This window comes from Gouania willdenowi, chromosome 1 (assembly GCF_900634775.1).
Source record: "Gouania willdenowi chromosome 1, fGouWil2.1, whole genome shotgun sequence".
In the NCBI taxonomy this organism is placed as follows: Eukaryota; Metazoa; Chordata; class Actinopteri; order Blenniiformes; family Gobiesocidae; genus Gouania; species Gouania willdenowi.
Genome location: NC_041044.1, coordinates 21,035,011 through 21,062,343, shown reverse-complemented (window position 1 = coordinate 21,062,343; position 27,333 = coordinate 21,035,011). Strand labels below are relative to the sequence as shown.

The following is a 27,333-nucleotide window of genomic DNA, read 5'->3' as shown; positions in this document are numbered from 1 at the left end:
CGTGGGATCAGTGCAAGCAACGCCCCTTACAAACCACGCCCACAGCGGTAGCGGTGGTAAGTATAGCCAGGAAGTGGAGGCGGTAGAGGTTAAGGTTAGCAAAAAAGAAAGGCAAGGATTACAAAGTTTCAATTTTGCCAGAATAGTGGCGGTGGAAGCGGTAGTTGGTCCTCCAGTGGGTGGCCATAATGCACTAAATCCTAAGTTGCCTACCGCCTTAAAACCTCGAAGAAGAATGACTGTGGAAGGCAGCATTACACTCTACAGTGTACAGCCTTGCTGGAAATCCAATAGAAGAAGAAGGCGGAAACGGTTGAGGTTAGTGGAAAGGTATTGGCTCAGGGGGATCAATAGGGCGTATTTTGTAAGGGGGTGTGGTTAGTAAGGAGCGTGGTTTGTAACAGTTGTGGCTGCAGCTAGACCCTACTCCATTCAGAACGCCGCGACCAAAAATATCTTTGCATCCTTCCAAACGCGGAAATGATGCATGCATATAGCTTATTGCTAGTGCACACCAAGTGACACTCCCTGCACCAATAAACCAACCCCAACAAAGGTAAACACAAGTGGGCAGCCACCTATTTTTTAGCTCCTACAGCCCAAATACTAAAAAGACGACTTAAATTTCGATCAGTTTGATAGTAACACATTGCAGTAGAGCAGTTGTTCACTTCAGTTCAATGTGAATCAGTGTCGACTTTATTTGTCATGTGTAAAACAAACAAGTTGGAAAAAGTTGGAAAACCCCAATTAAGTTATTACACACAAAGACATTCTTACACATGCATTATGTACAGCAGAGGAAAAGACACCTGTAATCACATGTTCATTCATTGTATATATATTAAGAGACCAATGCTGTTATTTCTGCTGGGTATGTACAACAAGCCACAACATTAAACACACCCGTTGCGTTTGTAATGTACACAACACATCTTCTACTATACTATCCTTTCTGCTGTATTCTCCCTTTCACCTTCAGTCAAAGTTATTCAACACACGCATTTGTGCATTTACTGTTGTGGCTGATTGGTTTACTTGACTGACACGCTCCATCACACACACAAAGTACAGATAAAAGATCACAACATTATAGAGTAAGCAAAAACACACTTGTGTGCCATATTCTTTACCGTAGCCCTCTTTTTTTTTTAAAAAAAAAAAAAAGAAGAAAAGACTTTCAATCAGTTCAGCTTTCCCCATTCACCGAAGGGTTAAAGTGCAATATAGGAAGGTCACTCCACCAGGACAAAGCCCAACTTACAAAAAAAAAAAAATACATGGGACAGTCCTCATAAGCTTTATAAGGCTTGACATTTCAGGTCCATTGTTTCGGAAAATGTTTCAAATAATTTATAAACCGAACTGAAAGGAACAACCAATTTTGATTGGAAGTTTTACGAAAACCGACACATTGTTTTGGTACATTCAATCTAATCAATCGGTTTCACAAATGTGTAACACAGATACAATTTTATCGTCCACAAGCAGGCGTACAATCAGTCAAACAACTTCGGTATAAATCGTGCACATAACATGCATTGTTAACTGGTAAATGTGTAGCTTTTTCCAATATTTATTGTACACAGCAAGGATTAAGTTTATGTTTCCAAGGTGTTTGTTTCACGATGTGACAATGGCGATTACATTTCGCTTTAGTACCCATTCACACTTTATATTTTTGGCATGGTAACAAAAATAAAATCATAAAAAATTACACTGAAATCTACCCAATAACATAATTTTTATAGGGGGTTAAAAGCAGACTTCTTAAAAAATAAAAAATAAATGTATTGTCTTTAATACATTCAGAAAGTGTACAGCTGTTACTGTAACACTAAAAACATCACTGAAACTATGGTGACATAATCCACTGTCAATCTAAATAAAAACCCCTTAGTCTATTTTAAAGATTGGTGCTGGTCTGCAGGGAGATGTGCTTTTTGTAGTTTTTGCTGGTCAGATCTTGCCATAGACAAAATGTTTTGGTGACATAAACAGGATGAGAATCTTAATATAATCAAAATCTAAGGAAGAAATAACAAAACCCAGAGGAAACAATAAATGAGTAATTTTATGATCTCTACAGGGGTAAAAAAAAAAAAAGAAATCAAGATTAGATGCGTGTGTATGTGTGGCATTCATAAAAATGCTACGTCACCAAATGGTCAAAAAGATACACAAACGTGTGTGTGTGTGTGATGTATGTGTTACAAAACAGAAAAAACACAGCCTGCAAATAATTACTTACTCAACAGTACAACATTACCCAGTCTGAACGAAACACAAATGATCAATTGTCATGTGAAACTAATGTATTTGCACATGAACAGACTTTTAAAGGGTGTGTCTGTATTTAAACATCCGTTACATAACATTGTCTCAGGTGATTTAATGGAAACTGTGACAGGATGAGAAAACAACCTATTACATGTCCTCTGGCTGCAGAAAGTAACTCAGAGCATCTGTGCTTCTGTGGGGTGTCACTCAACAGGAATGTGGGAGGAAACAGATGTGAAGCAGACTCCGAGCACAGAGCACTAAGATGAAAATAAATAGAAAAACAGTAAAGAAAAAGCTTAAAAAGTCAATGTTTTCAACATTATTTTCTAAATTATTCTTACATTTACAAATTATCTTTATGTTCAAAGTGTAAATGTGGTATAATGGTGTATTTATTTTTAACTGTGACGTCCTCATCTTTGAAACATTTCATTCACTCATCATGTAAACCAGTCCCAGGAAGCTGTAGACTATCCCAGCCAATCCGAGAGAAAGGCAGGTAACACTCTGGACTCAAGAAAGATTTCTGATTTGGAAAAAAAACTGATACACTCACAAAAAACTGCATGTTCCATATAAAAGTGTCCTGTCCTGGCCAAAAGTATTTCACTGAGAGGTGAAGTTTCTTACTGTAGTTCCATTAAGAAATACGTTCAGTTTCCCTTAAATAATAAAAAAAAAGCAAACAAAACAAAAACAAAACATTTATCTAGTTCGGGAAAACAGAGTGAACATGATTTATTTACATTTTTTGGCTTCTACCCATAAGATTTGTTCCCGTCTTTAAGTCTAAACAGGGCAGGAAATGAAAAAAGTTTAAGTAGTGAGAGTAAAATTCATTAAAACTCAAAACAGTTCAGCTGCAGGGCGCTCTAACTAAAACTAGAGAGAAACTAATCGCAGCATTACTGTTTAATTGTGTAGAAACACTGAGGGAGATTGAAATGAGCAGTGGATCTGAACATGGATAATCATCTTACTGTCGGGGAAATATCGCTTTCCTTTGGCATTGATGCAGTTTAACGCTCTGCATGTCTGGGGTCAGATCTTTATCACCATCAATGAATCTTTGTTTTTAACAAAAGCAGGCCTAGTGTGGGCGCACTTCAGAGATGTAAACATTTTTATGCCATTATTGAAAAGAACTGGACTCGACTTAATACACTAGTATTATCAAATAATAAGACAAGAAATGCATAGTTCCCTTACTTTTATATAAAATCCCATCGTGCAGCAGCTGTTGGGTTCATGTTGTGAAAAGTGCTCGACAAGCCCGAAAGTCGAGAGCAAAATGTCAAATTCTATTAAAAGAGGCGGTGAGCTTGGCACAAGCACTTGTCACTATGCGTAGGCTAACTTTAAGAGAATAAGGTTGACCTAAGTACACTGTCAGGAGTTTGGTAGTGACAGCTGCTGTACTGGTCGACTGTCAGTAGCAGCAAACGTGACGATGAAACACCTCCTCGTGAGCGGCAGCAAGTGATCACTTGTTACGTGACGGGATGTTTTGTTAAATCTAGCAGCAGTGTCAGCAGGGCAGTGGATGACATCACTTTAAAACTGCTCAAGAAAAGCTGTGATTGTCAAATGTGAGGGCAGGAACTTCAACATTGGTTATTTAGTGCGGCCGCAACAGGAATAATCTGTTGGTAAAGAGTACAAATTACAATTTAACATTCACACAAAATGAACGGACAATCACATTTTCGACCTTGCGTACGCATACTTATTCCACCTCCTCAGTGTCATGTGACGACATGCACTCAGTCACAAGGTGGAAAGATGCTGGTGAGAAACCACGCAACACAAACAAATGGAAACAGCAGACATACTGTATACACTTTCTTTGTGTGTGCATCCAACATCCCAGCTCAACTCCGACAGCAACTGGCAGTGATTCCCAACCAAAACGTCCGACAATACAACCGACATATTTAGAACCATCAAAGCATTGCTTTGCGAGCGTAGCTGGCATCAAGAAGAGTCCACAACCAGACTGAACACATCTTCATATCAAGAGGACCTTCCTTTTTTCTACAGTTGCTGTTCTGTGCAGGTGTTTCAGATGCTGGGCTTTAGGGTCATAGTAATTAAAGCAAAGGACCACAACAATGTGGAAGCTGTGAGAGTTGCTTATGGTTGTCATGGTAGCCAGGTAATGCGTGGGAAGAAGCACAGATGAAACTAAACCAGTGCTTTGTGCTGTTAAAGGTTGTGTTGCTCCTCAGCTGCCTGCTCACTCCCTCCAAGTTAGCCCAAGCTGTGGCACTCCATTGGTTCCTCAATCATGTTCGAGTACAGGTTTTAGTTTTTCCTCAGCTCTGATTGGCTGTGGATTTGTCCTCCCCATATTCATGCTCCATAGACAGGTCCACCTCAGACAGGCCTACATCTACACCCATGATAGACGTGTCTGAATCACTGCTGAGTGGAGGCTGGTGCTCACCTGAAGGACACACGGGAAAAAACAATTGTTAGGATGATCAATGGCAAAAAGTTTTAAGGGGCAGTTTTATGGGAAAAAAAAAACACATTATAATGGTTTTGCTACAGTGATGTAGATTACTTTAGCCTCATTCAGAGACCCAAAGTTGAAAAATGTGCTATTCCACATTTTAAAAAGTCAGCTCCAAACAGGCTTGATTTCATGTCAGTAATTCCTGTATCGACAACAAGTGTTTTTGCTTTTGGACATTGTTCTTGTTTACTCTTGCTCCGTTGTTCTTGGTTTTGCCCTTTTGTGTTTTTGAATACCTCTGCCTCCCCGGAATGACCACCTGTGTGCCTACCATGCCTAAGCACCTGAGCGCCGCCTCTGTCCCTGCATTTGGGTCTGCACCTACACCTGCATGTGACACTGTCTTTATTTGCATGATGTCTAGCTTTTGTGTTAGTGATGAAAACTTTTAACTCCTTTTTGTTTAGTTTTGTTCATTAATCAACTAGAATAATAGCTCTTTAAAAATGCTCATATTTGTGTGCAGAACTTTAAACTCATGTTTTAACATTTGCTTTATACTAACTTTGCATTGTTCAAACCGACTATTTTGGTAAAAATAAATTTAGTGCACAGATAATTGTTGTCCTTCAGCCTATCTATTTTTGACAATAGAATTAAAGCTACAGTGAGCGAACGTCATTGTAAAAAAACCAAAAAAAAAAAAAAAAAACCAGCAACATTAAGCAATTCCTTAAATCCTGTAGTGAATTCTAATTGCAAGTTTGATTTGAGGTTTAGTTGGGTTATTTTTTTTTATAAAACTCCTTGTAGAGCAGCAAAAAAGAGAAAAACTGTCTCGTTTGTGAGAGACAGGGGCCGCCATTTATGCTCAAGTCGTAGACAGGTGTGCCAAAATCTGTAATCTGACAAAATGGTGGCTCCGGTGACTAAACTAATTTTGATAAACAAAGCAGGACATTATGACCACACACATCCATTATTTGTGAAATCAAAACTTTAGATTTTAGATTTAAAAATTTAAAGATATTGTTTCATATAAAATAACGCAATGTTCAAAGCAAAAATAAATGCTCTTGCAGAAGGCGTTAAAAAATACTTCTCACTACAGACCAGCAAATAGAGTTTAAGATATCAATTTATGTTTATTTTAGCAAAAGCAAAATTAGAAGTTACACAAAAAAGTCTGTGTGTTCTAGGGGGTTAATTTGTGGAATACTGTTGATAAAAAAATAAAAATGAGCAACACACTATATAATTTCAAAAAGAAAATGTCACAATATATTTTAGAGAGTTATGTGAAACAGTAGAAATATAATGTAAACAAATCCCACTCCCCACAAACTGTACAGTGAACATTTTGAAGGTGATCAAATTGACAAAATACCAGCCACTCACGACCTGACGTTTAATTTCTTCTTCTTTTCAGAACCTCTTTCATCTTCATTTTCCCCTCTATCAGCAGCAGCTTTCCTTTTCTGCAGTTCAGGTTTTTCAAAACCCGATAAATATCTCCACGTGTTTGTTTGTTTTTCACAGCTAATTTTACAACTTACTTTCAGATCCTATTGTTTGTTTTGCGCCTTTCTGTTTGTCTTCTCCCATACTAACAATCACGCTAACGTAAGCACGTAGCCAATTGTTGAATGACACGTCACGACATAGTGTTCATGGAAAATGTAGGATTAGTACAACAAGCAGTGTTGCCAGATACACATTACGTTTCTTGGCAGAAAACAGCCCAATCTGGCAACAATGACTTTCCGCAGCCTGCCGATTCAAACAGACGCAGCAGTGGTGTTTCATTCTTCACCAGCCAAAATGGCTAGTAACGCTACAATGTTACCCGCCAAAGTTCATTTTTACCCACATTTGGCAGGTGTTAATTTAAGGCCCTGTATATACAGTGTGTATTTCGCATTATTTTAAAAAAGGCAACTTAAATGTACCAGTACTTGTTGAATGCTTACATTTCTTTAGTGTGCATTATTGGAAAAGTTAACTTCAATTGTATAATTTATGTTGGGCATATAAGAATTTTTGATTCTGCCCATTTCATTCTTGATATATATTATTTCTGTTTGAAATAGGGATGTAACGATTAATCGTAAGGCAGTTAAAAATCGATTCATAGGTATCACGGTTGATATCGATTTTCTGACAATTGAATCGCAGTACTTTTTTAACCAGCAGAGGGCGCTATCCGGAAGTGTTGGCGGCGGGCAGAGTCTGCTAATACTTTCTTTCTGGCTGCCTTCTACTCTTAAATATGTTAATAAATGATTCATTACCCCTTTAGCAGCGAAAGAATATCTGTAATATTACTTGAATATCTATAAAAGTCACGTTTTTCTATTAGCTCTGTCTGCTAGCATAGCTTATCTTCTTAACTGCAAGATATCTGCATGCCAACCGACCACTGGGTTACCAGCGCCCTCTGCTGGTCCAAACAAATATGATGTAAATCAGTGCAATGACGTTTTTTTTTTTTTTTAAAGTCCAATTGTTAAGGCACAAAATACATTTTCAGTTGCACTTTTAAAAGAAAAAGAACTATTATGCAGTTTTGCATTGTTTATTATAGAACCAGAATTTAAATTAATAGGCTTCATTTTCATTTGTATTATTCCTTTATTTTTTTAATTCAAGATTCATTTTTAGTTAAATTGCATTGTTTTGAATAGTTTATCAAGGAATTCTTTTGACAATGAAAAATATAAGGAAAATAATACAGTATTTTGTAATACAAAATTTGTCTACAGTCCCATTTTGTAAATGAAAAAATCGTGAGAGAATCGTATCGTGAACCCAGTATCGTGAATCGAATCGTATCGGGAGTTGAGTGAATCGTTACATCCCTAGTTTGAATATTTTTTTGTTAGACTGAAATTTTGTCTACATTTATGTGCAGCAATGAAATAGATCTTTCCACATCGTGCAATCAAATCGTCAGGTTTTTAACCTGCGATGTACTTCTAAAATGGTCGGCTAATCAGGGTCTGCCATTGCAAAGGAGAATCAGCAGATAAAGATAAAGTGCAGTCAGGCTGGTTGAGCAGAGCAGAGTTCTTAGTACTGCCTGTTGTTGCTGCAGTCTGCTTATTTATTGCACTGTGAGCTTTGGCACATACTTCTGTCAATGCTGTGGCCCTCTCCTGCCTGAGTGGCTGTCTCTCCATCAGGATTGAGCTGCTGCAGGTCTATCACTCTTCCAGTTGGATCCAACACCACTGAACTCTCGTTGACTGTGATGTCACTCGCTCCGGAAATCGGGTTCGTTGGTTGACCTCCGACAGACGCCTCGTAGTCTGGAGCAATCTCATCTAAGCAATCTGCATAAAGCTGAAACAAACAAACTAGTTTTATTAACAATCCACGACACCTTGCTTTGTTCTTTTATACATTTTTAGTCACTTTAATGGTTTAATGCTGATTAAAATATACTGAATGATAAATGAAATTAACTCACAGAAATGCCCAGGGCTTTGAGAACGTTCATCTTGCACATGGGACAGGTTCGGTGGTCTTGTAGCCACGGATCAACACAGTGTTTATGGAAAATGTGTCTAAGCAAACAAAATTACAATACACAAATTCAAATCAAACAGCAGCTGAGATGTGGGAGAACTGTGTAGATACCACAGGCTAAGGCTCACGTGTTTCAGGCTCAGGTAAACACCAAATATTTGACTTGGAGCTAATAAAGTAACAATTAGTCAGGCAAGCCTTACCTGCATGGTAATATCCTCACAACATCATTAGGCTTGTAACCCTCAATGCAAACTGCACAGTTGTCAAAGTCTGACTCGGTTTCCTGAGACACAAAAAGGAAAGATTTATATCCCAAATAATGACAGTGTTATTAAAATTATACAATACAAATGTAAAATGAGCTTTTTTGTTTGTGTGCATGTATTATTATGAAAAGTTTGCGCTTCTGATACCTCATCTCCTTTTTTAATAGTTCGGACTTGAAGTTTACTGATGGCCTTTTTGGCTGCATCTCCGAGGCGCCTCTGTAGGAATAAAATGAGACATTTTGGATAAAATTCTGTCGTTTTTTTATTGGAAGTCATGAAACAACTTTCAATAACAGGGTAACAGGTGATGATGTCATCCCTATGTTTAATATTGTTTAGACGCCCCACGGACTAAGTGATGATGTCATCAGTCCTAGCTCTACAGTGAGGATGTGTCCGTCCTAACTTAGCTCTACAGTGATGATGTCATCCTAGGGGTGGGCGATATGGGAAAAATATCATATCACGATTTTTTTCTTTGTGAAATCACGATCACGATTTTATCACAATTTTTTTTCATTCAAATCATTTAGACTATTTTAAAGTTATTTACCAATAAAACAAACCAATTCACCTACTTAAAATCATTGCCCTAAATGGAAAAAAGGAATAAATGATCATTAAGGACAATTTCATTATCTTTTTTTTTCTTTTAAATTGTATGTAAGCAATTCATCAAACTGGTTCCTAGTACAATTAACATCAAACAAAAAGGCTGACAAGTTATTTTAGTCACACAGTCTTTTTACTTTGTTTAACTAAAGTGGTGTAGCATTAGCATCAACATCACTTGCTACATAACAAGGTCTTCATATCAGTCTAGTGATTTCTATTTGTTATTGAGGTAACACTTTAAACAGTGTTTGAACGCCTCATTTTACACAGTTTAGACAATCATATCCTTTACAAGATAAAACGTTACTGCTTTGGTTACATTAGACCTGGGTGATATGGACCAATATTCATATCTCTATATTTTTCCTCAAAATGGCAATAGGTGATATAAACTCCAAATAAATCATTGGATGTTATAGTCCTACCGCTTAAAGCAAAGTTAGACATTAATGACAGGAGATAAAATCATCAATTCTCAATCATACGAAGAGAGATTGAGAGTCAGCTGAAGCACGAGATGTCTCAGGTCCCTGACCTAAGGTTTTCAACATGGCTGCTGCTTGGTTCAAGGGTGTGCGACGTCGAATTTGTTTGGACTGCAATGATACAGTTAATAAATTACTTCATAAATGCTTTACAAATTCCGTGTGCATCTAAACTGACTGGGAATTAATGACACAAAACGAGTCCGGACCGAGTCTATTCCGATCTGAGCCGGAGATCTGGGTCAAACTGGAATCAGAATAGATGGGGTTCAACTTCCTACAGTGTCCTTGCTAAAAGCCAAAATACATGAAAACAATAGTTATCACTCTACACATTTCACAACAATCCTAAATGTCCCTTTTCTATAGCAACACATGCGTCCTCCAGGCACTGCACTAGTTTAGATCAAAAGAAATAGATCGAAAACTGTATTTACCTTCTTTTAAATCAACAAATCCATAAGTGTCAAACATAATCATAAATGTTACATAATAGTTCTGGAGGCAAGTGGTTTAACTTGACAAATATTTGTGTCTTGAATTTCACAAAAGATTAACACTGTGTTCAAATGTTCAGTACCAAATAACAAAGGCATGTTTTCACTTGTTGGAACTACAACACTTTGGAAAAGGTTCTAAGTTATTTAATTCATAAACACAATCTGAGATACAGGAAAGCATGGTCAGAGGATGAATTTAATAGCTAAATTATTTAAAGTTTAAACAGTATTCATTCATAGTAGTCATTTGGACATGGCACTGTTTTTTTTAATTCCTTCATTTGGAGACACCATTGTTTTTAGACAAACTAAAACACATCTAGTTTAGGGCCTCCGTTCCATGAAAAAGAAGGGGCCATATTGTTATTATTCTTTTTTTAAATTATTTTATATACAGTATATTTTAGAAAAACAATTTCAACAACATCAAGCAGAAATTGCAATCTGATGCTTAATATATCCTCACGTGTTTTTTTTTTTTTATTTTTATTTTTTTTAAATCATGCAGTTACATGCAATTTGTCTCCATAAACGGTTGGTCAAGAGACGCGGCAATGTCAATTCGACAACACTCTCCAACATGTTTTGGGACAAATTCACACATTTTCAAGTTATTTTTTGTAGTTAAATGGGTGGTCTGATGTCTTGCTTTAGCAAATCGAGCAAACGGCTAGACCTTATACTCACGCGAAATCTTGCTTTTTGTTAGAATATGCTTGTTTTGGAGCATTTCTGCTGTGTAGAAATATGAAAGAATGACAACAGGTAACTTCATTAACCATATTAAGCATGATTTCAGGAAGCTTAGTAGCCTGTAATGACATCTGATTAATAAAAACCAAAGAAACTAAACAAAAATACGTAAAAAGGACGCAGACATGGTATGAAAATGGGTGAACTTTGAAAGGAAATTTTGAAATTGAAAATCGGAGGCTCCATTAATTGTGTTTACAAAATAACTTTATTGGTATTTTTTAAAAATACTTTATTTAGGAGTTACTCTGTTTAGTCTATGATGCTGCCCGGATTATACATTTCTCAGTGTCTCCACAATAAGCATAATTAAAACTGAAAAAGTAAAAACATTTTAAAAGTAACTTAGTAATTCACTTGGTTGATAATTCACCATGTTACTGTTTGGCTAGCTGTCAGCATAATACAGACTTTTCTTATACCCACACAGGAAATCATGGAAAGAATAATTACTACGGCATCAGCACGGTACAGTCTATGAGCCTTTTAAACAAGAACAGATTGTTAAACACACTTCACAGTCATTGGTACCTGGTTGCGATCCCGTGCATTAGCGTAGCGAAACCTCTGGATGTAGTAGAAGACGAGCCAGGCGAGAGAGATGATCATGAGGACGATGAAGGAGATGGAGACAAACACTACGGATGTTCTGCTCACATATTTCTGAAGATTACGAGTTCCCACTGTGACGTGCATCATCACTGGGATAAACTGGTCCAGCAAAGCCATGATTTCACGACCTTTAGGCTCTGGGATCATTATAGCCACAATATCACCCGTTTCTGAAACACAAGCATTAAACACAATTGTTAATTGACCAAACTTTCACAATGGGCAATAACAAAGTTTGGTGCTGACACCAGGGTAACCTCTATCTCAAAATAATGTCTGTGTTCAGCAGCAATTATGGCATAATTATTAAGGGGCCAAGCCCACGGGGCTTTGTATGTTCCCTAAATAGAGTCGCATCTTCTGACATAGGCCACACCCACTCCCATGGCATATTTCTCTTTGTAAGTCACTACACACCAAAAACCTACTTTTTCAAACTCCTAGTGTTTAAGCTCTATCTGCACCAAATTTTGCACACATAATCTCTGTGTCCTGACACTCGCCCCAAGCCCGTCATCCTTTGTGACGTACTTCCATGGGCTCCGCAAAACCTGGGAGTAGCGTGGGAAGGCTTGGCCCCCTTTTATAACTGCTTGCAGTTCTAGTTATAATTGTAATAGAAAAAATCTGTTGCTGTTGTAATCATAATTGAATTGGTATCTACCTATAAAAGCAAGGGAGGTCTGTGTGTGTGTGTGTGTGTGTGGAAAATTTCCCCGACGCGGTGCGAGTTCAACCTGAAACTCGGTCAATGGGTTCCAAATACCCAGAGTGTGTGTATCTGTTATTTTGGAGTAATTTGGTCATTTCAAAATGTGTATTTCACTTCTGGACGGCCCCGAAATGAAACCTATTCAGCTTTTGACCTCAGGGTGTGAGGGGGCGCTAGCGCACCATCTATATCTATTTCACTACACAGCTCCTCACGCGAGCAAGAGTCATGTGTGCAGCCAGAGCCAATCGCTGCGCACACAGCCAAGCAGACACGGACTGTAAACACGAGTGAGAGAGAGGAAGATAGTTTTATACCGGAGAGGGGAGAAGAGTGTCTGAGCAGCCGTGCTTGCACTGATAAACTAGCAAAGCTCTTAAGTCTCACTTATTGGGTTAGTCACTGGTGTTCGTGTGTGTGAGCCAATGCCGACGCCACTTCCTCCTGTGCCATGCTATCGTTAGCGTCTCAAAAACGGGAGCTCTCTGAATAGATCATTTGAAACCGTCAGCCACTGGTGAGTCTTTTACAGACACGTTTCCCATTGTTTAAACCATATAACTGTCGTTCAATAACGCGCTGTTGCACTAGAGTTGGGATTGACCTCAACCCTTTCAATTCTCCATCTGGAAACCTGCAGATTCTGTGTCATGCCGTGCATCGAAGCTAAGCTCTGACCACTCGGTTCAAAGGTAAAAAATTATTTTTGTTTTTTAAAAAAAGACAGCCGAATTGTATGTAATACTTTAATTTACTCACTCACTCATGTAGTTTAGAGCTTTACATTTTGTTTTGTGCAGTTTGGTTGTTTTTCTGATTGGCGCTACAATGTCTATGGAGTTTGGTTACCAGCGTCTCAAACACACACGGTATTTATTTATTTAAATATACTAATACTAAATGAGTAAAATAAACCACAACAAATGCACAAAAAGACAACTGAAAGAATAACAAATACACATGACTCCAAAAAACATACATTACAGAAAAATACAACAAAAATATAAAAATGACTCAAAAACACAAAATTAAACATTTATACAAAAAATACACAAAATGACAACAGAAAGATACACAAATACACATATTGACTCCAAAAAAACATACATTACAGAAAAATACACCAAACAAAAAAATATAAAAGTGAGTTAAAAAAAAAAACAACAACAAACACATTTATCATGTTCATGTCCCATAGAATTAAACCAGGAAAATCGCTGTTTTATTTTGCACCTGCAAATAAACCCCTTTATAACACTACAGAGCACAGAGTATGTACACCTCTTTGTACATTCAACCTTCAAACACAAACTCATTTGGCCATAATTAACTCTACTTAAGCTCCCACATGAATGCATACTTCCGACGGGCATTGTATCTATTTCACTGCACAGCTCTCTTCCGGTGCGTGCCAGCTGAGTTTGGCCCTGATTTCGCTCCTGTGGACTTCTCTTTTGAGGAAAAATATTTTTTTACTGTTCCTTATTTGGTGATGATGTCGTTTCAAAACGTTAGTTTGACCAAACGCTATTTAGACGGGACGGACCTCACCCGGAAGTGATTGACGGCAATGGCTGCTGTGTTGAAAGCTACAAATTTCTCTGCAGAAAAAACATATTACCGAAAAATACACCAAATGACAACAAAAATATGAAAATGACTCAAAATACACTAAACTAAATACTTATACAAAAAATACACTAAAATGACATATTACAGAAAAATACACCAAACGGCAACAAAAATATGAAAATGACTCAAAATAAACTAAACTAAATACACTAAAATGACAACAGAAATGCACAAAACTACACCAAAAAAAACAAACTAAAATACACAAAATTACTCCAGAATCACACTACAATGGCAACAAAAAAACGATTATACAAAAAGACAACAGAAAGATAAAAAATACACATAAATATGAAAATGGCTCAAAATACACAAAAGTAAATATTTATACTAAAAATACATAAAACTAAATATTTACATAAAAAATACACAAAATGACTCCCGAATTACACTACAATGGCAACAAAACAATAATTATACAAAAAATGCACAAAAACACAACAGAAAGATACAAAAATACACATGACCCCAAAAACATACATTACAAAAAAAAATTAAATTAAAAAAAAAAAAACAGCAAACATTTATGCACAAAAAGACAACAGAAAGATACATAAATACACATGACTCCAAAAAACATATTTTACAGGAAAATAAACCATACAAAAAAATATAAAAGAGATGATGAAGTCATGCACATGTCCCATAGAATTAAACCAGGAAAATTGGACCCGCAAATATACCCCTTATGCTCCCACATGAATGCATACTTCCGACGGGCACTGTACTAGATGAGGTTAAATAACTGAATTTGTAATAGTAATTGGCATGGAAATTTTACTAAAACTACAATTTAATCAAACGCGAAACTGTGGAACCACATTACAGTTTTATGGATTACACATCTGTTGTTAATCAATAAAACATTTCATATCAAGTTTTCTCACTACCCGTCACTTCTCTTAAAGACCGTTTTAGTATTAAAATAACGTGAAATCTAGGGGTATTTTCATGAATAAGGAAGCCAAACAAGGTAACCAAGAAATGAGAAACAAATTGAACAATAGATAATATTTTACATTTTGAGCGTATTTTACAGCCAATTTAATACATGGGTCACAACTAACCCGTTATCATAAGAGATGCTAACAGAAAGCTAACACAAGAGGAGGGTAAAGTTTTACAAGGTTACTTATTTCAGGCTCAGTATTTGTGATTAATTAAATTTAACTTTGGTAATTAAGAATATAATTGTAAATGACTTTCAGGGGAAAAAATAATAGTAATTTTAATCGTAATTGGAAAAAATGCTGGTCACCGTAATTATAATTGTGTTGTAATTGAACATGGATAATTGAAGACATAATTGTAATTGAAAAATGTAATTGACCCTAACCCTGGTAGTGTGTAAATCTTAAGGTTTACCAACATTAAAGCTGTCAGACATGCATCTTCTACATACAGCAAACACTATGAATTTATAACTCACACATCCATTGAAAATCAAAATAATCATATTATATATCATTATATATTTTCTCCAAGATTGGAGAATACAGAACAAAGATGACAACGATAGCCAGAATTTTTTTTTTTTTGCCACACCAAATACCAAATGTGTATTAATGAATTCAAATAAAGATTAGTGGTTGTGTTGAAACCAATAAATTTTAACAAGCTTAGAATATTTAAATAATTGCGTTCATTTTTAAGAGAATTAGATCTCATACAGATCAGCAAAATCATTTACACTTAGAAGCATTTCAGTGGCTTAATTATTTCATCCAAGAAATTGCTGCTTGAGCAGAGATCTGTTAATACAGACGCATCCATTTACACTAGCAGTAAAAATCAATCATTCCTGTCATGGCACATTAAAGAAAACTGATGCAGGTTGTTAAAGTACACCAGGTTCATGAATCTACAATGTGCTTCGACAACCCCTGCATGGCATGGTTACATCATGTTCCCTCTGATGCCTGTTTATGGATAAAAGTGCACTGAGTCTGGGGAGGAGGGGGGGGGGGGGGGCTTCCATTGTTGGTGGTATTTCCTCTATTATTCCCAACATGTGGTGCTTTTATTTCAAGTGTTGTCACAAAAAGCAGATCAAGATGACAGTTATAGTTCAGCATCACAGCAGTCCAAAACCACCGCATTTGGATGTTTTACAACAGCAGTTTCAGCTTTAAAACCAACAGGCCTGCCTATTCTTTTAGACTGATTATTATGTATTATGCTGTAGAGCGCATGAATCCCTTTATGTAACAGGCCTGTTGTCAGAGCTGCACAGCTGTTGATTTCTTGTTTGTTTACGTAAGAATCAGACAAGTCGACAGAGAGCTGCGCAAAGCAGAAACTTCCCTATAAACCTAATAAATCACTGTGGAAACATTTAAATAACTTAGCAAACAGATCAATCGGTGAAAAAGCACAGTAAATTAATGGATCTGATATCAGAGATGAGGATAAAATGACACAGAATTGTAATAAACACTTTGTTTAATCTGTAGATTAACTAACAGAACATTTTAAATATCCAATGATGACAGAGTCTCCATCCAATTTATTTCATATAACAGAAGCAGTGACGTGAGTTCTGTTGAGAGACGCGGAGAGAGGTAAGTCACGAGAGATGTTCTGAGAGTCACGTGACAGTCTGTTAAAATTCAACATGGCGGCTCGCTGCTTTGACTAGTCTACCAACTCTGTTTACTTGCACATACTGTATGAACGCTTCTTACCGTTAAATCGACACCACAAATGAGAGCAGACCACACGCCCTCTCACCAGCCAGAGTGGAGGACCTCGAAGAGTTCATCGACCGATATTACGCCAAGTACTTGATGGAAACCGGACCGACAGAGGTATTACCACTCACTCCTTCCCTCTGTCCACAGCCACCACAATTATAGCAAAGCTTCACACTTGTCACCAGACTGGCTTGATTACACAACATAATAAGCACAATGTGTTCGACTACAACTTCACATCTCACTCTCACTGTAAAATAATCTATTCTTCCCAACCCTTTCTATTTCCTGCCTTGAGTCTCTCCTCCCAGCTCCCTTACCCCTCCCCCTCCCCCTAGGTGTAACACTGCTCTCCCTTTTTATATCCTCCCTATAATAAAATGTTTCTTACCCTTCCTTAGGGAGGGCTGGTGATGGGCACAATTAAGCAATAACATAAATTAATTTATTTCAATGCAATAACAAAACATGCATTGCTGTCTCATAATGATTGCACTTCTTAGCTCTAGTATAGAGTAGGTATAGCACGCAGCATCCCCTGTGTCAACACAAAGACATATGGACACACTGAGTGAGTGAGATTATGCATGCTAGAGCTCCTAAAGCAAACACTGCCTCAAACAATGAGCGCTGAAACAAGTCTATATTAGGACAGCAAACAGATGGTTACGTGCTACTGAACATCACCGTCTTAAATCTGAGGCCACCAACCGTTACTTGATCTCATCCTGGTTTTGCTGATTATTTTGCCATATAGTAATCAAAAATATTTGAGAAAGAATTGTTAAGAAAATGCTTTATCTGTATTAACTTTGTGATTGCAACAAATGACCCCCCCCCACTCATGTAATAAAACAAGTTTTCTAAGTCTCTTTTTCATGTGTGTGATCATAGAAGCGCAGAGACCTGACCGATGGGTTTATAATTTAATGACCAAAATGCCATATTGTGCATGGGGGCAAACAAGGCCATGGAGCTACTGGCTTTGACAGCAGATGATAAAACAACAACAGTTTCCCTCAAAAGATTATTTGGCAATATAACTTTTTTAAATCCTTTAGGCCATAGAAAATTATTTGAGGCTGTCTTAATTTCCATCAGTGACAGATATGGGTAGAGGCATATTATGGCATGAAAGATTTCCCCTGAATCTTATCTCCCTATTCAGTTCACTGACGCAGTCAGCGCAGACAAAAATAGCAGTTTCTAAAACAGGACAGCAACGACTGAGACTCAACTCACCTATCTCAGCCACAAAAAGTGTAAGTATAGAAGAATCGTAAATGAATGCGGTTTAATTTACTTAGGAGGATTACAATCTGTTCATTAATTCAGAGGCAGGGATGGCCACATAACTAACTGGTTAGCTTGGTATTACAGTATAACCATTACATTGGATCTGATAACCATATGCAAAAGCCTTAAAGGACCTCTCCAGAATTTTAAATAAAATCTCTATCAAAAGATCATATATATTAACAGAGGTTTAAATGTGTTATAGTTCTTGTATGGTAGTAGGGCTGGGCGATATGGCCTTTTATAAATACCGCGATATTTTTAGGCCATGTCACGATACACGATATATATCTCGATATTTTGCATTACCCTTGAATTAACACTTTGATGCACAAAATCACACCAGTATGATGATTCTATATGTCTACATTAAAACATTCTTGATCATACTGCATTAATATATGCCAATTTTAAACTTTCATGCAAAGGGGATATCACAACTAAGTCAAAGTTGACATAACTGTATTTATTAAACAGTGAGTGGCTCAAACATAAAATTGTCAACAGAAAGTGCACGTTCTGTGCAAAATTGTCACAGAGACATTTCAAAACAAGACATTAGTGCAGGATGCAACTCACATGGCATTTCAAAACACAAAATTAAAGTGCACTTTTTGTACATAATGCCACTACAATATTTTAAAACAAATAGTGCCCTTTGTGCATGTTGTCATTAAGATGACATTTCAAAACAACACTAAATTTAAGTGCACCTTTTGTGCATAATGCCACTAAGATATTTAAAAAAAAAAAAAAAAAAAAAAAGTCCGCGAGTTTAACGGTATGGTCATTTTCAACACCGCACAGACTACAAGCTGCGATATATCGAGTATATTCGATATATCGCCCAGCCCTATATGGTAGCCATTTTTTCTCTCACCTCAAATGCTTGTAGTAATAATAAGAATAAGAATAATAATCATACCACTGACGGTTAGCTCATTTTATAGAAAATGTGGGTAAAAGCACTATAAAAACCTAAAAATGTAAATAAAAATGAAAATCTGAGAAATCAGTTGGGACCTAAAGTAAACACTGCACTGGAATCAACGATTTAAAGACACATCCCTCTAAACATGGCTGCCCATGGATTGTATGAAATTGTTAAAAGATTGCTGGGACCTTTGTGACATTATCAATGTTTAGTAAAATGTATTTATTTGTTTGTGAGAGTCTAAAGCTGGTAAATTAAGTTAAGATAAATGAAAAGTTTTAATGCATTAGTGCCTGGGGTTGTATGTATTTAAATATAGTTGATGTTAAAAGAACTACAAAACAAGATAAATATTGTATTTGTTTGTTTGTTTGCATTTTGTTTGTAGTGTAGGACGAGCTTCCATTATATATGCAGTCGATGAAGCTCCTGTGGTAGTGCAGTTTGGAGAAAGCATATGCTGCAGAGCTCTTTTGCAGAGGCCTGTTAAATAGCCAGTTTTGTTTGTCAAGTTTGCCTAAAGCTGGGTTACTTTTGATAATTTGACTAATTCAACATTAGTTTTTGGCTATTTTTTGTCATTTTGAAAGCTCTATTATTCTGTATTTATGAGCAGTGTATTGCACTGGTGCATCTGCATTTTCTGGCTCTTGGAAAATAAAAGTTAAATTACAGTTTGATTGAACAATTTTATTATATTTCTATTACCTACTGAATTCTAAGCAGGGCTGAATGCTCCTTATATATACATGTATTTAAATTATTCTGATCCAAGACAAAGGTGGATTAAAGAACTTAAATAGCGTATGACTGTGAAAAGGATTAAATCATTCATTTTTCACTCAACGTCCTGTATAGTGGAGGTGGAACAGCTGTTGTATCAACCAAAGTACAGACTTCTCTCTCTCTTCTACTCTGCGAAGCAAAGTAAAACCATGTGTTATTGTGGAGCTGCTGCCTCAAAAATACAATCAAAATAAAGGTGAAAACAGTTCTAATCTGGTCCTAAAAGAAAAAGTTTATCGGGAAGTTTTTCCTGATAGACTATGACTATGTCACGTTCGCCCCCTGTCCAATCAGAGCCTTCCAACCCTCAGACCTAAAGAGGAAAGGAATAAAGCTGAATAACCCTGTTTTCCATGTAAACATCTATTCATAATTACTATTTCCATGTAAACATGAAGCAGAACATTTTAATTCAGAATAACTAATTCCAAATGAAAACACATCATGTAACCGTAGCCATTGTGTTTATGTCACTAAAGTCTCTGGTTTAAAACTGTGTTTGGAAACAGTCCATACTCTTCTCTGGACTTCCATACTTGTCTTAACACTTCTTGCTTTTGTCTTGGCTACATGACTTGATAAATTCATATTGATGCCATTAATGGAGACAGTTTTCCACAGCCTCAATAGGAGCCTGGTACCTTTGATTATAGTTTAGGCTTTGAGTCTTGGATCTGAGGACCACATCGCTTTTTTTTTTAAATACAAAAATCAAATCTTGGACTGCTTTAAAACACATTAGTAAAGTATTTCATGAGAGTAACTAATCAAAATTTCATTAAGGAAGCAAATCATCATTAGACTTCAAATAAATTATAAATTTGACATCCTTTTTAAGGGCAGAATGAAAATTCCCTGTTTATGGTTTATTTCAATCAACTACTGAGAAAAACACTAAACGAAGGGACCTGTAGCTGTTTAACACTGCACTCTTTGGACTAGCTACCATCCTGTTTTATTAAGTCAGGCAACACACACACAGGATGTATCACGCCAGTGGCAAAATCATCTCCATTGCAAAAGTCGCAAAGTTTCTGGCTGTAATAAACTGATAGATGCGCTAAAAATCAGCCTCTTGATGACATTGTATCACTTTTCCATCAGGATGTTGCTGAATTGCACTGAACGTAAGAGTAGAGACAGAGTATTTCAAGACACTCGGATAAGAACAGTTAAAAGACATGTCATCCTATCAAATTTGAATAAAAGCTTTATCGGGCTGGCATCAGATTAAAGTATTCCGTCATGTGTGGCCAACCTGCTTTACATCCTTAAACACACCGCAACAAAATGATTCAAATTAATACATTTAAAGTTAAACTTTTACACTTCCTGTATTGCTTCAAATTTGCCCTCAAAACTTCTCACTTTAGTAAAGCATCTCCTCATTTTGGAAAAACAGGTGACATTTTTGCTTGTCATGCATTATCCGTGCAAAGACAGCACTGCCTCAAGCAAAAAGGCAATAAATTGTTTGGAGCACGTCTTGCATGTACTGAGTTACCTTTCGTTTCTCACTACAGCCCTTAAATATTTTCGACTTTACCCATGATGAGTCTCTTGTATCTAGATCAGATATGGGCAACTGGCAGCTGGGGGGAATTTGCAAACCTTGGACTCATTTTGTGTGGCCTCCAAAGTAAGTAATGAATCAAAATATACAAAACATTCCAAAATACACAAGAATTACAGCAAGATACACAAAAGGTCAATAAAAATACACAGAACAACTAGTAACACACAGAAGAGTAAATATATGCACATTGACTACTAAAACACACAAGACTACAACAAAAACACACAAAAAAAAAACCCTGAAAATATACAAAATGCCAAAAAAAAAAAAGTCCAGAAAAATTACTTAAACACAAAAGATGACCATAAGGTTAACAGAACAACAGACAAAACAACAACAAAAACTTACAGAATGGCTACTAAAAAAAACACAAAACGACTCAAAAATACACAAAATGAATCCAAAAATTGTACCAAATAACAGAAAAATATCCAAAACAAGGATAAAAACACAAAAACTATTTGTTCTTTCCTGTATTATTGCTCAGATTGGTCATTCTTCTAAATGCTGACATGAATGTTGATAATGTGGCCCTCAGACCAAGCAATAACACTTTTATGGGCCCTGCTGTGATAAAAGTTGCCCAATGATCATCTCTGTGTTAGATGATTTACTGACCTGGGTGCAACTTTGGCTCTTTTAAATTATTGTCCTTTATAAGTAAGTTGCATATTTATGACATAGACTGATGTGTGGTTGTCTAACCAAATAACAGTGATAAAACCCCGGACTATCTGCCTCTTATAATGATTTTAACCAAGTTAAAATTTGAATTTTCTTCATGCTTTTTTAATTTACTATTTATGAACTATTTGTACTGATTTTAATCTGTGGTTGAAGCCCAGTAAGCAATTAATCCATTGTGTCCTGAAACACCATCAACTGAGGGCCAGCGGTGGAGTAAACCCTGGTCACCAATTCATCACTAGGCTAACACACAAACACAATCCCACACTGTCAATAAATGACCTCCAGTGAACTCACCGTTCATGCTTTCCAACTGTGGAAAAACCCATCACGACAAAAAGCCACCAGATTCTTACCCTTACGAGTGCATTTCCGAAACCCAAGATCATACTAGATCGCCATCAAGTTAAGAAGATTTTAAGTATTTGTCTTTGAAATTATTTATCGAAGCACTGATGTGAATATTGGGACCTCAAGTACTGTTTTTTTTTTTTTTAAAACAGGATAAACTGTTATAGGGGATGAATGGAAAATGTAAATGTTACAAATAAGAAATACTCTCATTCTGTGTTAAAATGTAAAAATATATTTGTAAATATTCTCTAACATTGTAAGTCTGCTTTTTTGTGTTTATTGGTCTTTTCTTCACCGTTCCACAAAATCATTGTGTCCATTGCCTAATAAACACAGACAACAACATTGGCCATATTTACATGAGAGTTTAATTCCTCTTTAAAGTGGAATAAAATGTCATTCTTCTTTAACCTGACTTTGTAAACACTTCATTCCTAATGCTAATTTAATTCCAAATTAAACTTAATTCCAAATTAAGTGGTTGGTCTATTCTATCTTTAATATCCAAATTAAATAATTCCTCTTTCTTGTAAACAGTTAACAAAACTTAATTCCGCTTTAAGTTAATGCCAGTGATTCTGCGCATGTGCAACTTGCGTCAATGACGCGCTGTGTGATGACCTAATCCAAAATGGCGGCCCGAAATAGAGCTGACACTATGTAATGAGCCTTAAAAGACATGGATATAATGAAAAAAGGGGATGGACAGAGGCATGTGGACATTCACACAGACACATGAACTTATCACACACATGGAGATCAGCAAACAGAACAGGCTTCATCGGATGGGTGATACTAAGACCCGGAGGTGGAGTAAATGCGTCCCCGTACTGCTGAACAGGCTATAATATCACTGAGTGTATCATTGTAATGGTTGTTAGAGCAACTATCGTCACCAGGGAGCAAATACTTATTCCTGGTTATTGTTTTCCAGAGTTTTACTGGGCTTTATTTACTGGTGATTAGTTCATATTTCTTATCCACTCCGTGGACCAAAGTGTGTTATTGTCGAGCTGCTGCTTCAAAACTACAATCAAAATAAAGGTGAAAATAGTTCTCATAAACAATAAAAGGTTTGTTGTGTGTTTTCTCCCGATAGACGTGATACGTCACGTTCTCCCCCTGTCCAGTCAGAGCCTTCACAACCCCCACACCTAAAGTGGAATTAACTAAAGCCGAATAAACCGGTTTTCCATGTAAACCTTAGTTTGGGAATTGCTAATATTATGTAAACACAAAGCAGAGCACAAATTCCGAATGATTTAATTTGGAATAACAACTTCCGAATTAAAAAACATCATGTAACCGTAGCCATTGTCTTGTAAAAAAAAAAAAAAGAAAAGAAAAAGGGATTATATTGTTTTGTTGAGGGAAAAGGGTACCAAAAAATAAAAATAAAACTATCAAACATCTGGTCAAACATTCTTTGAAAGTTAAAAAAGGAACACCAGAAATTGTGTGCGTGTGTTTTTTTAAAGCTGCTTTCTACACATTCTAGAGCAGTTATTGGGTTAATTCAACAAATCTTTGAAGAAAAAAGAACCTCTCTCTATTTCGGCGATATTGAAAATTACAATATCACCTATATTGAAATATATACAATATTTTTTATAGCTTATTTTTATTTAAAATACTTATTTAAGGAGTCAGCATAAAAAGCACACTTGCTGTCCTTTATAGGAGAAAAAGACAAAAGTGACACAAGTGCACCTGTTTCTTAATAAACGTGTCTGTGTGGCATTTTGCGTCAGCAAATTCAATCCTCTGGTCAGACTTCATTTGAATTAGGAATATCGAGATTTATATCGTATATCGGCATTTTGAGAAAAAATATTGAGAAAATATTGTTTTGGTCCATATCGCACGGCCCAAGGGCTGCACAATTATGGCCAAAATGATGATCATGATCGTTTTGATGAATAATCCCGATTATAATCACAATTATTTATCATATTAGGGAAAAATCTGTGCTTTTATTGCACTACTTTTAAACAAACAATATTTGTACAGTTTACAGCGTAAAATTAAGCTTTAAAATGGAATAATAATTTAAAAAATAAATAAAAAACAATTACCCCAAGAATTCAAAATGGAGCAAAGGCTAAATTAATAAATACATGATTACAGAGTGCAGAGCCTGTATTTTAAATGTAAATAACTAAATATTGCAGACGACTGGATAATTTAATTGTGGGCAACCAAAATCATAATCACGATTAAAATTCTATTAATTGTGCAGCCCTACAAACCCCCATTTCAGGGCTGTCAGTGCAATGATTTTCATTAGTTGGTTGCATTAGTAAAATAGGGATCTAAGAGCGCTGATGTAGAGGAGGCTTTAACAGGGGAAACAAAAACCTCTAATCTGGATCTGAGCTGTCAAGTTCTTAAGGTGTCAGAGAGCTTCCAGGCCTCAGTAACACTGTCAGCTGTTGCAGAGTCCAGCCTGCTGTCTCTCATGCCTATTATTAAGACCTGGGGGCAGGGGCGTAGCACCACATTTTGGGCCCTGGGTACAAAGTACAAACCATCGTGTTGGGCCCATACTGTAAGTTATGTACACTTTAAACTACACCAGTATTCTTGCATTATAACCGTATATATCAGCTTTCTTTTTTCTCCACAATAACCCAAAGGTTCCCAAACTTTTTCAAGTCATGACCCTTTGATATCAAAAATGGCCGGCGACCCAAGAGCAGTTTTTTTTTTTTTCTAGAATTTGTTGTTGATTATATTTGTATTAAAGTGTGTTACAAATACAGAGTAGCCAGGATTAGTGCACAAAGTGACAAGTGCCCCACGTCACATATTTTTATACTGCATTCTATTTGAACTAGATTTATATCTGAGAAAGGATACAGTTATTGGTTGTTTACTGTGTAATGTGTATTTAAAAAATAATAATAAAAAAAAAAAATAATAATAATAATAATAATAATTTGAATTGGTTTTTACCTACGTTTTGTTTTTTTTTGTACCAATTACTAGACATTTTAGGTGATCCCATTTTAATTCCAGGTGACCACACTTGGGGTCCTCCTGACCCCAAGGTTGAAAAATCTGCAATAACCTAATGACTCCATATCCATTGCTTGTATTTTTATGAACCTGTTCTACTATATTTTAGTTGTTTATTGAATATTTTGTTTGTGACATACTCTTGCTACAATTTAGAAAAAAAAAAATTATTTTTTTGGGAGGGGGTATAACTAATATATATATATATATATATATATATATATAAGCAAACACGTACATAGCTTAATAAAAAGTAAATATAGAATGATTAGAATCATGGGGACACTCTGGCCACCGACTTAAGAGTTGGTGGCAGCACCTCTGGGCGATATATCGAGATTCAAAATATATCGCGTTTTCTATTTTGGCAACATAGAAAATTACAATATTGCCTATGTATCTCTCTCTCTCTCTCCCTCTATATATATATTAGCTTATTTTGTATTAAAATACTTGTTCAGGAGATGCTGCTTTTGCTACTTCTCGGAACAGTTGAATGGATTCCTAAGATCTACGCCACACTACAGAACTCACTCACACGTGCTGTCCTTTACAGGAGAAAAGGCCAAAAGTGTCACATCATGTTGTGCAACTTTTTGTTAATAAATGTGCCTGTATGGTATTTTGAGTCAGCAAATATAACCCTGAATTGTCTGGCCAGATTTCATTTGAATTAAAATAATAGAGATTTGGATCGTTTATCGACATTGAGAAAAAAATACCCAGATATGAGTTAAGGTCCATATTGCCCAGCTCTGGGTTGCAACAGAATGTAGACTTGAAAATGGGAGGACGTGGAAGCCCACTGACGGACAGGTGGGAGTCTCTTACCTGGATGGGGCATAGTGATGGTGTCGTTGGCGTTGCTGGAGCCCAGGTTGTAGATGATCACCGCAGAAGCGTTGTAGTTTGCGACGTTCCGAATTTTTTCCCGGTAGGTGCAGTTCCCAGAGGCCACCAGCGCCACCCAGGCGGTGTTTGGGGGGACAGGGGGGAACCTGACGTTGGGCTCACACGCCTGTCTGTCCTGCTGGAGGGCCGGGACCACCACCAAACCTTTGGCTTCCCTCTTGGGCGAATGCTCGCCATAGCGGCCGCACTCGGTCCTTTCAGTCTTCACTTCGGAAGTGTGGGGGTCCAAGTAGGTGATGTTGACAAACGCCGTGTACCATTCCTCTTTCTCTGCGACCGTGAAGTCCAAGCACAACAAGTGGACAAAGCAAAATGAAAGCAGCCACGTTGAGAGAGCCAGACTGCGGCAAGTTCGTATGAGGGACGGTGCCATTGTGGTGTAGATGGATGAGCTCAGGCTGTCCTCCTCCACCTCACTGGTAAACATGCATCGTCCCCGGAAAGGAGGAGCGAAATGATGCTGGAGAAAAGCTAGGCTAACCGTGCAGAGAGAAGGCAGTGAACACACAGGACGCTGTTGAAGAGCTTCACCACCTGCAGCAGAAGACGACGCTGTGTTGTTGTTCAACGTCAGCTGTTTCCAGCTGCCTCTTCCGATTGGCTAGCTGCTTGGACCACGTGATTGGAATGGGGCCAATTGGGGCTTCTGATGCCTGTGACGTTGGAACAAGATAAAACAGCCATCATTCCCCGTTGTTGCTTATTTTGTTTTTCTTAATACATCTGTATACTTGTTGTTGTTAATAAAAAAAAGAAAAGTAAAGAACAAAATCCCCGTTGTTGCATTACCTACCAATTTTTAAAATAAAATTCAACTTTAGAAGCTTGAGTGAATTTAATTTCTAATTTAACAAATTACAATATAAAGTTTGCATTTAGGAGCGCCCTAGGTGGAAAAAGCGTGTTTTTAAAGTAGCATAGCATAGCTGAATGTGTCTCACAGCTTTTTTCAGCATCTCCCTGGCATATGAGATGATATACACACATTTTCACAAGAATGATTTGTTAAATAAATCTAGCACAATTCATGTGCCACAGTAACCCAGAATTTAAGCCATGTTTGTGTGTGCTTGTGTGCGTGTGTGTGTGTGTGTGATTGTGTGTGTGTGTATTTCTTTTGATATTTTGACCTTTTTAAGATTCAGGAAATATTCTATTTGACGTGGGTATATTGTCTTAAAATAGTTGAGCCACAATTCACTACTTCTGTGATGGGTGACATATACT

The 27,333-nt window shown here is 36.8% G+C and overlaps 1 protein-coding gene across 1 annotated transcript; it reads right to left on the bottom strand.

Moving 5' to 3' along the window:
- Positions 1-1,153: 1,153 nt before the first annotated feature.
- On the bottom strand, positions 1,154-26,676 carry rnf150a (ring finger protein 150a). The gene is made up of 7 exons (XM_028454709.1): positions 26,026-26,676; positions 11,426-11,676; positions 8,686-8,757; positions 8,473-8,555; positions 8,211-8,307; positions 7,873-8,083; positions 1,154-4,729 (listed from the first exon to the last, which is right to left on the bottom strand). Exons 1-7 carry the CDS (start codon positions 26,531-26,533, stop codon positions 4,599-4,601), a joined length of 1,353 nt encoding a protein of 450 aa, XP_028310510.1. The 5' UTR covers positions 26,534-26,676; the 3' UTR covers positions 1,154-4,598.
- Between the last annotated feature and the right edge of the window lie 657 nt (positions 26,677-27,333).

Bases quoted from the DNA above. Each gene is read 5' to 3' on its own strand.
- rnf150a (XM_028454709.1), bottom strand. From the start codon at position 26,533: ATGTTTACCAGTGAGGTGGAGGAGGACAGCCTGAGCTCATCCATCTAC. The intron at 11,677-26,025 runs GTAAGAGACTCC...CTTGTGTTTCAG, and splicing joins CATCACTATGCCCCATCCAG to AAACGGGTGATATTGTGGCT. The intron at 4,730-7,872 runs GTATGTGCCAAA...TGTGTCCTTCAG, and splicing joins GGGCCACAGCATTGACAGAA to GTGAGCACCAGCCTCCACTC.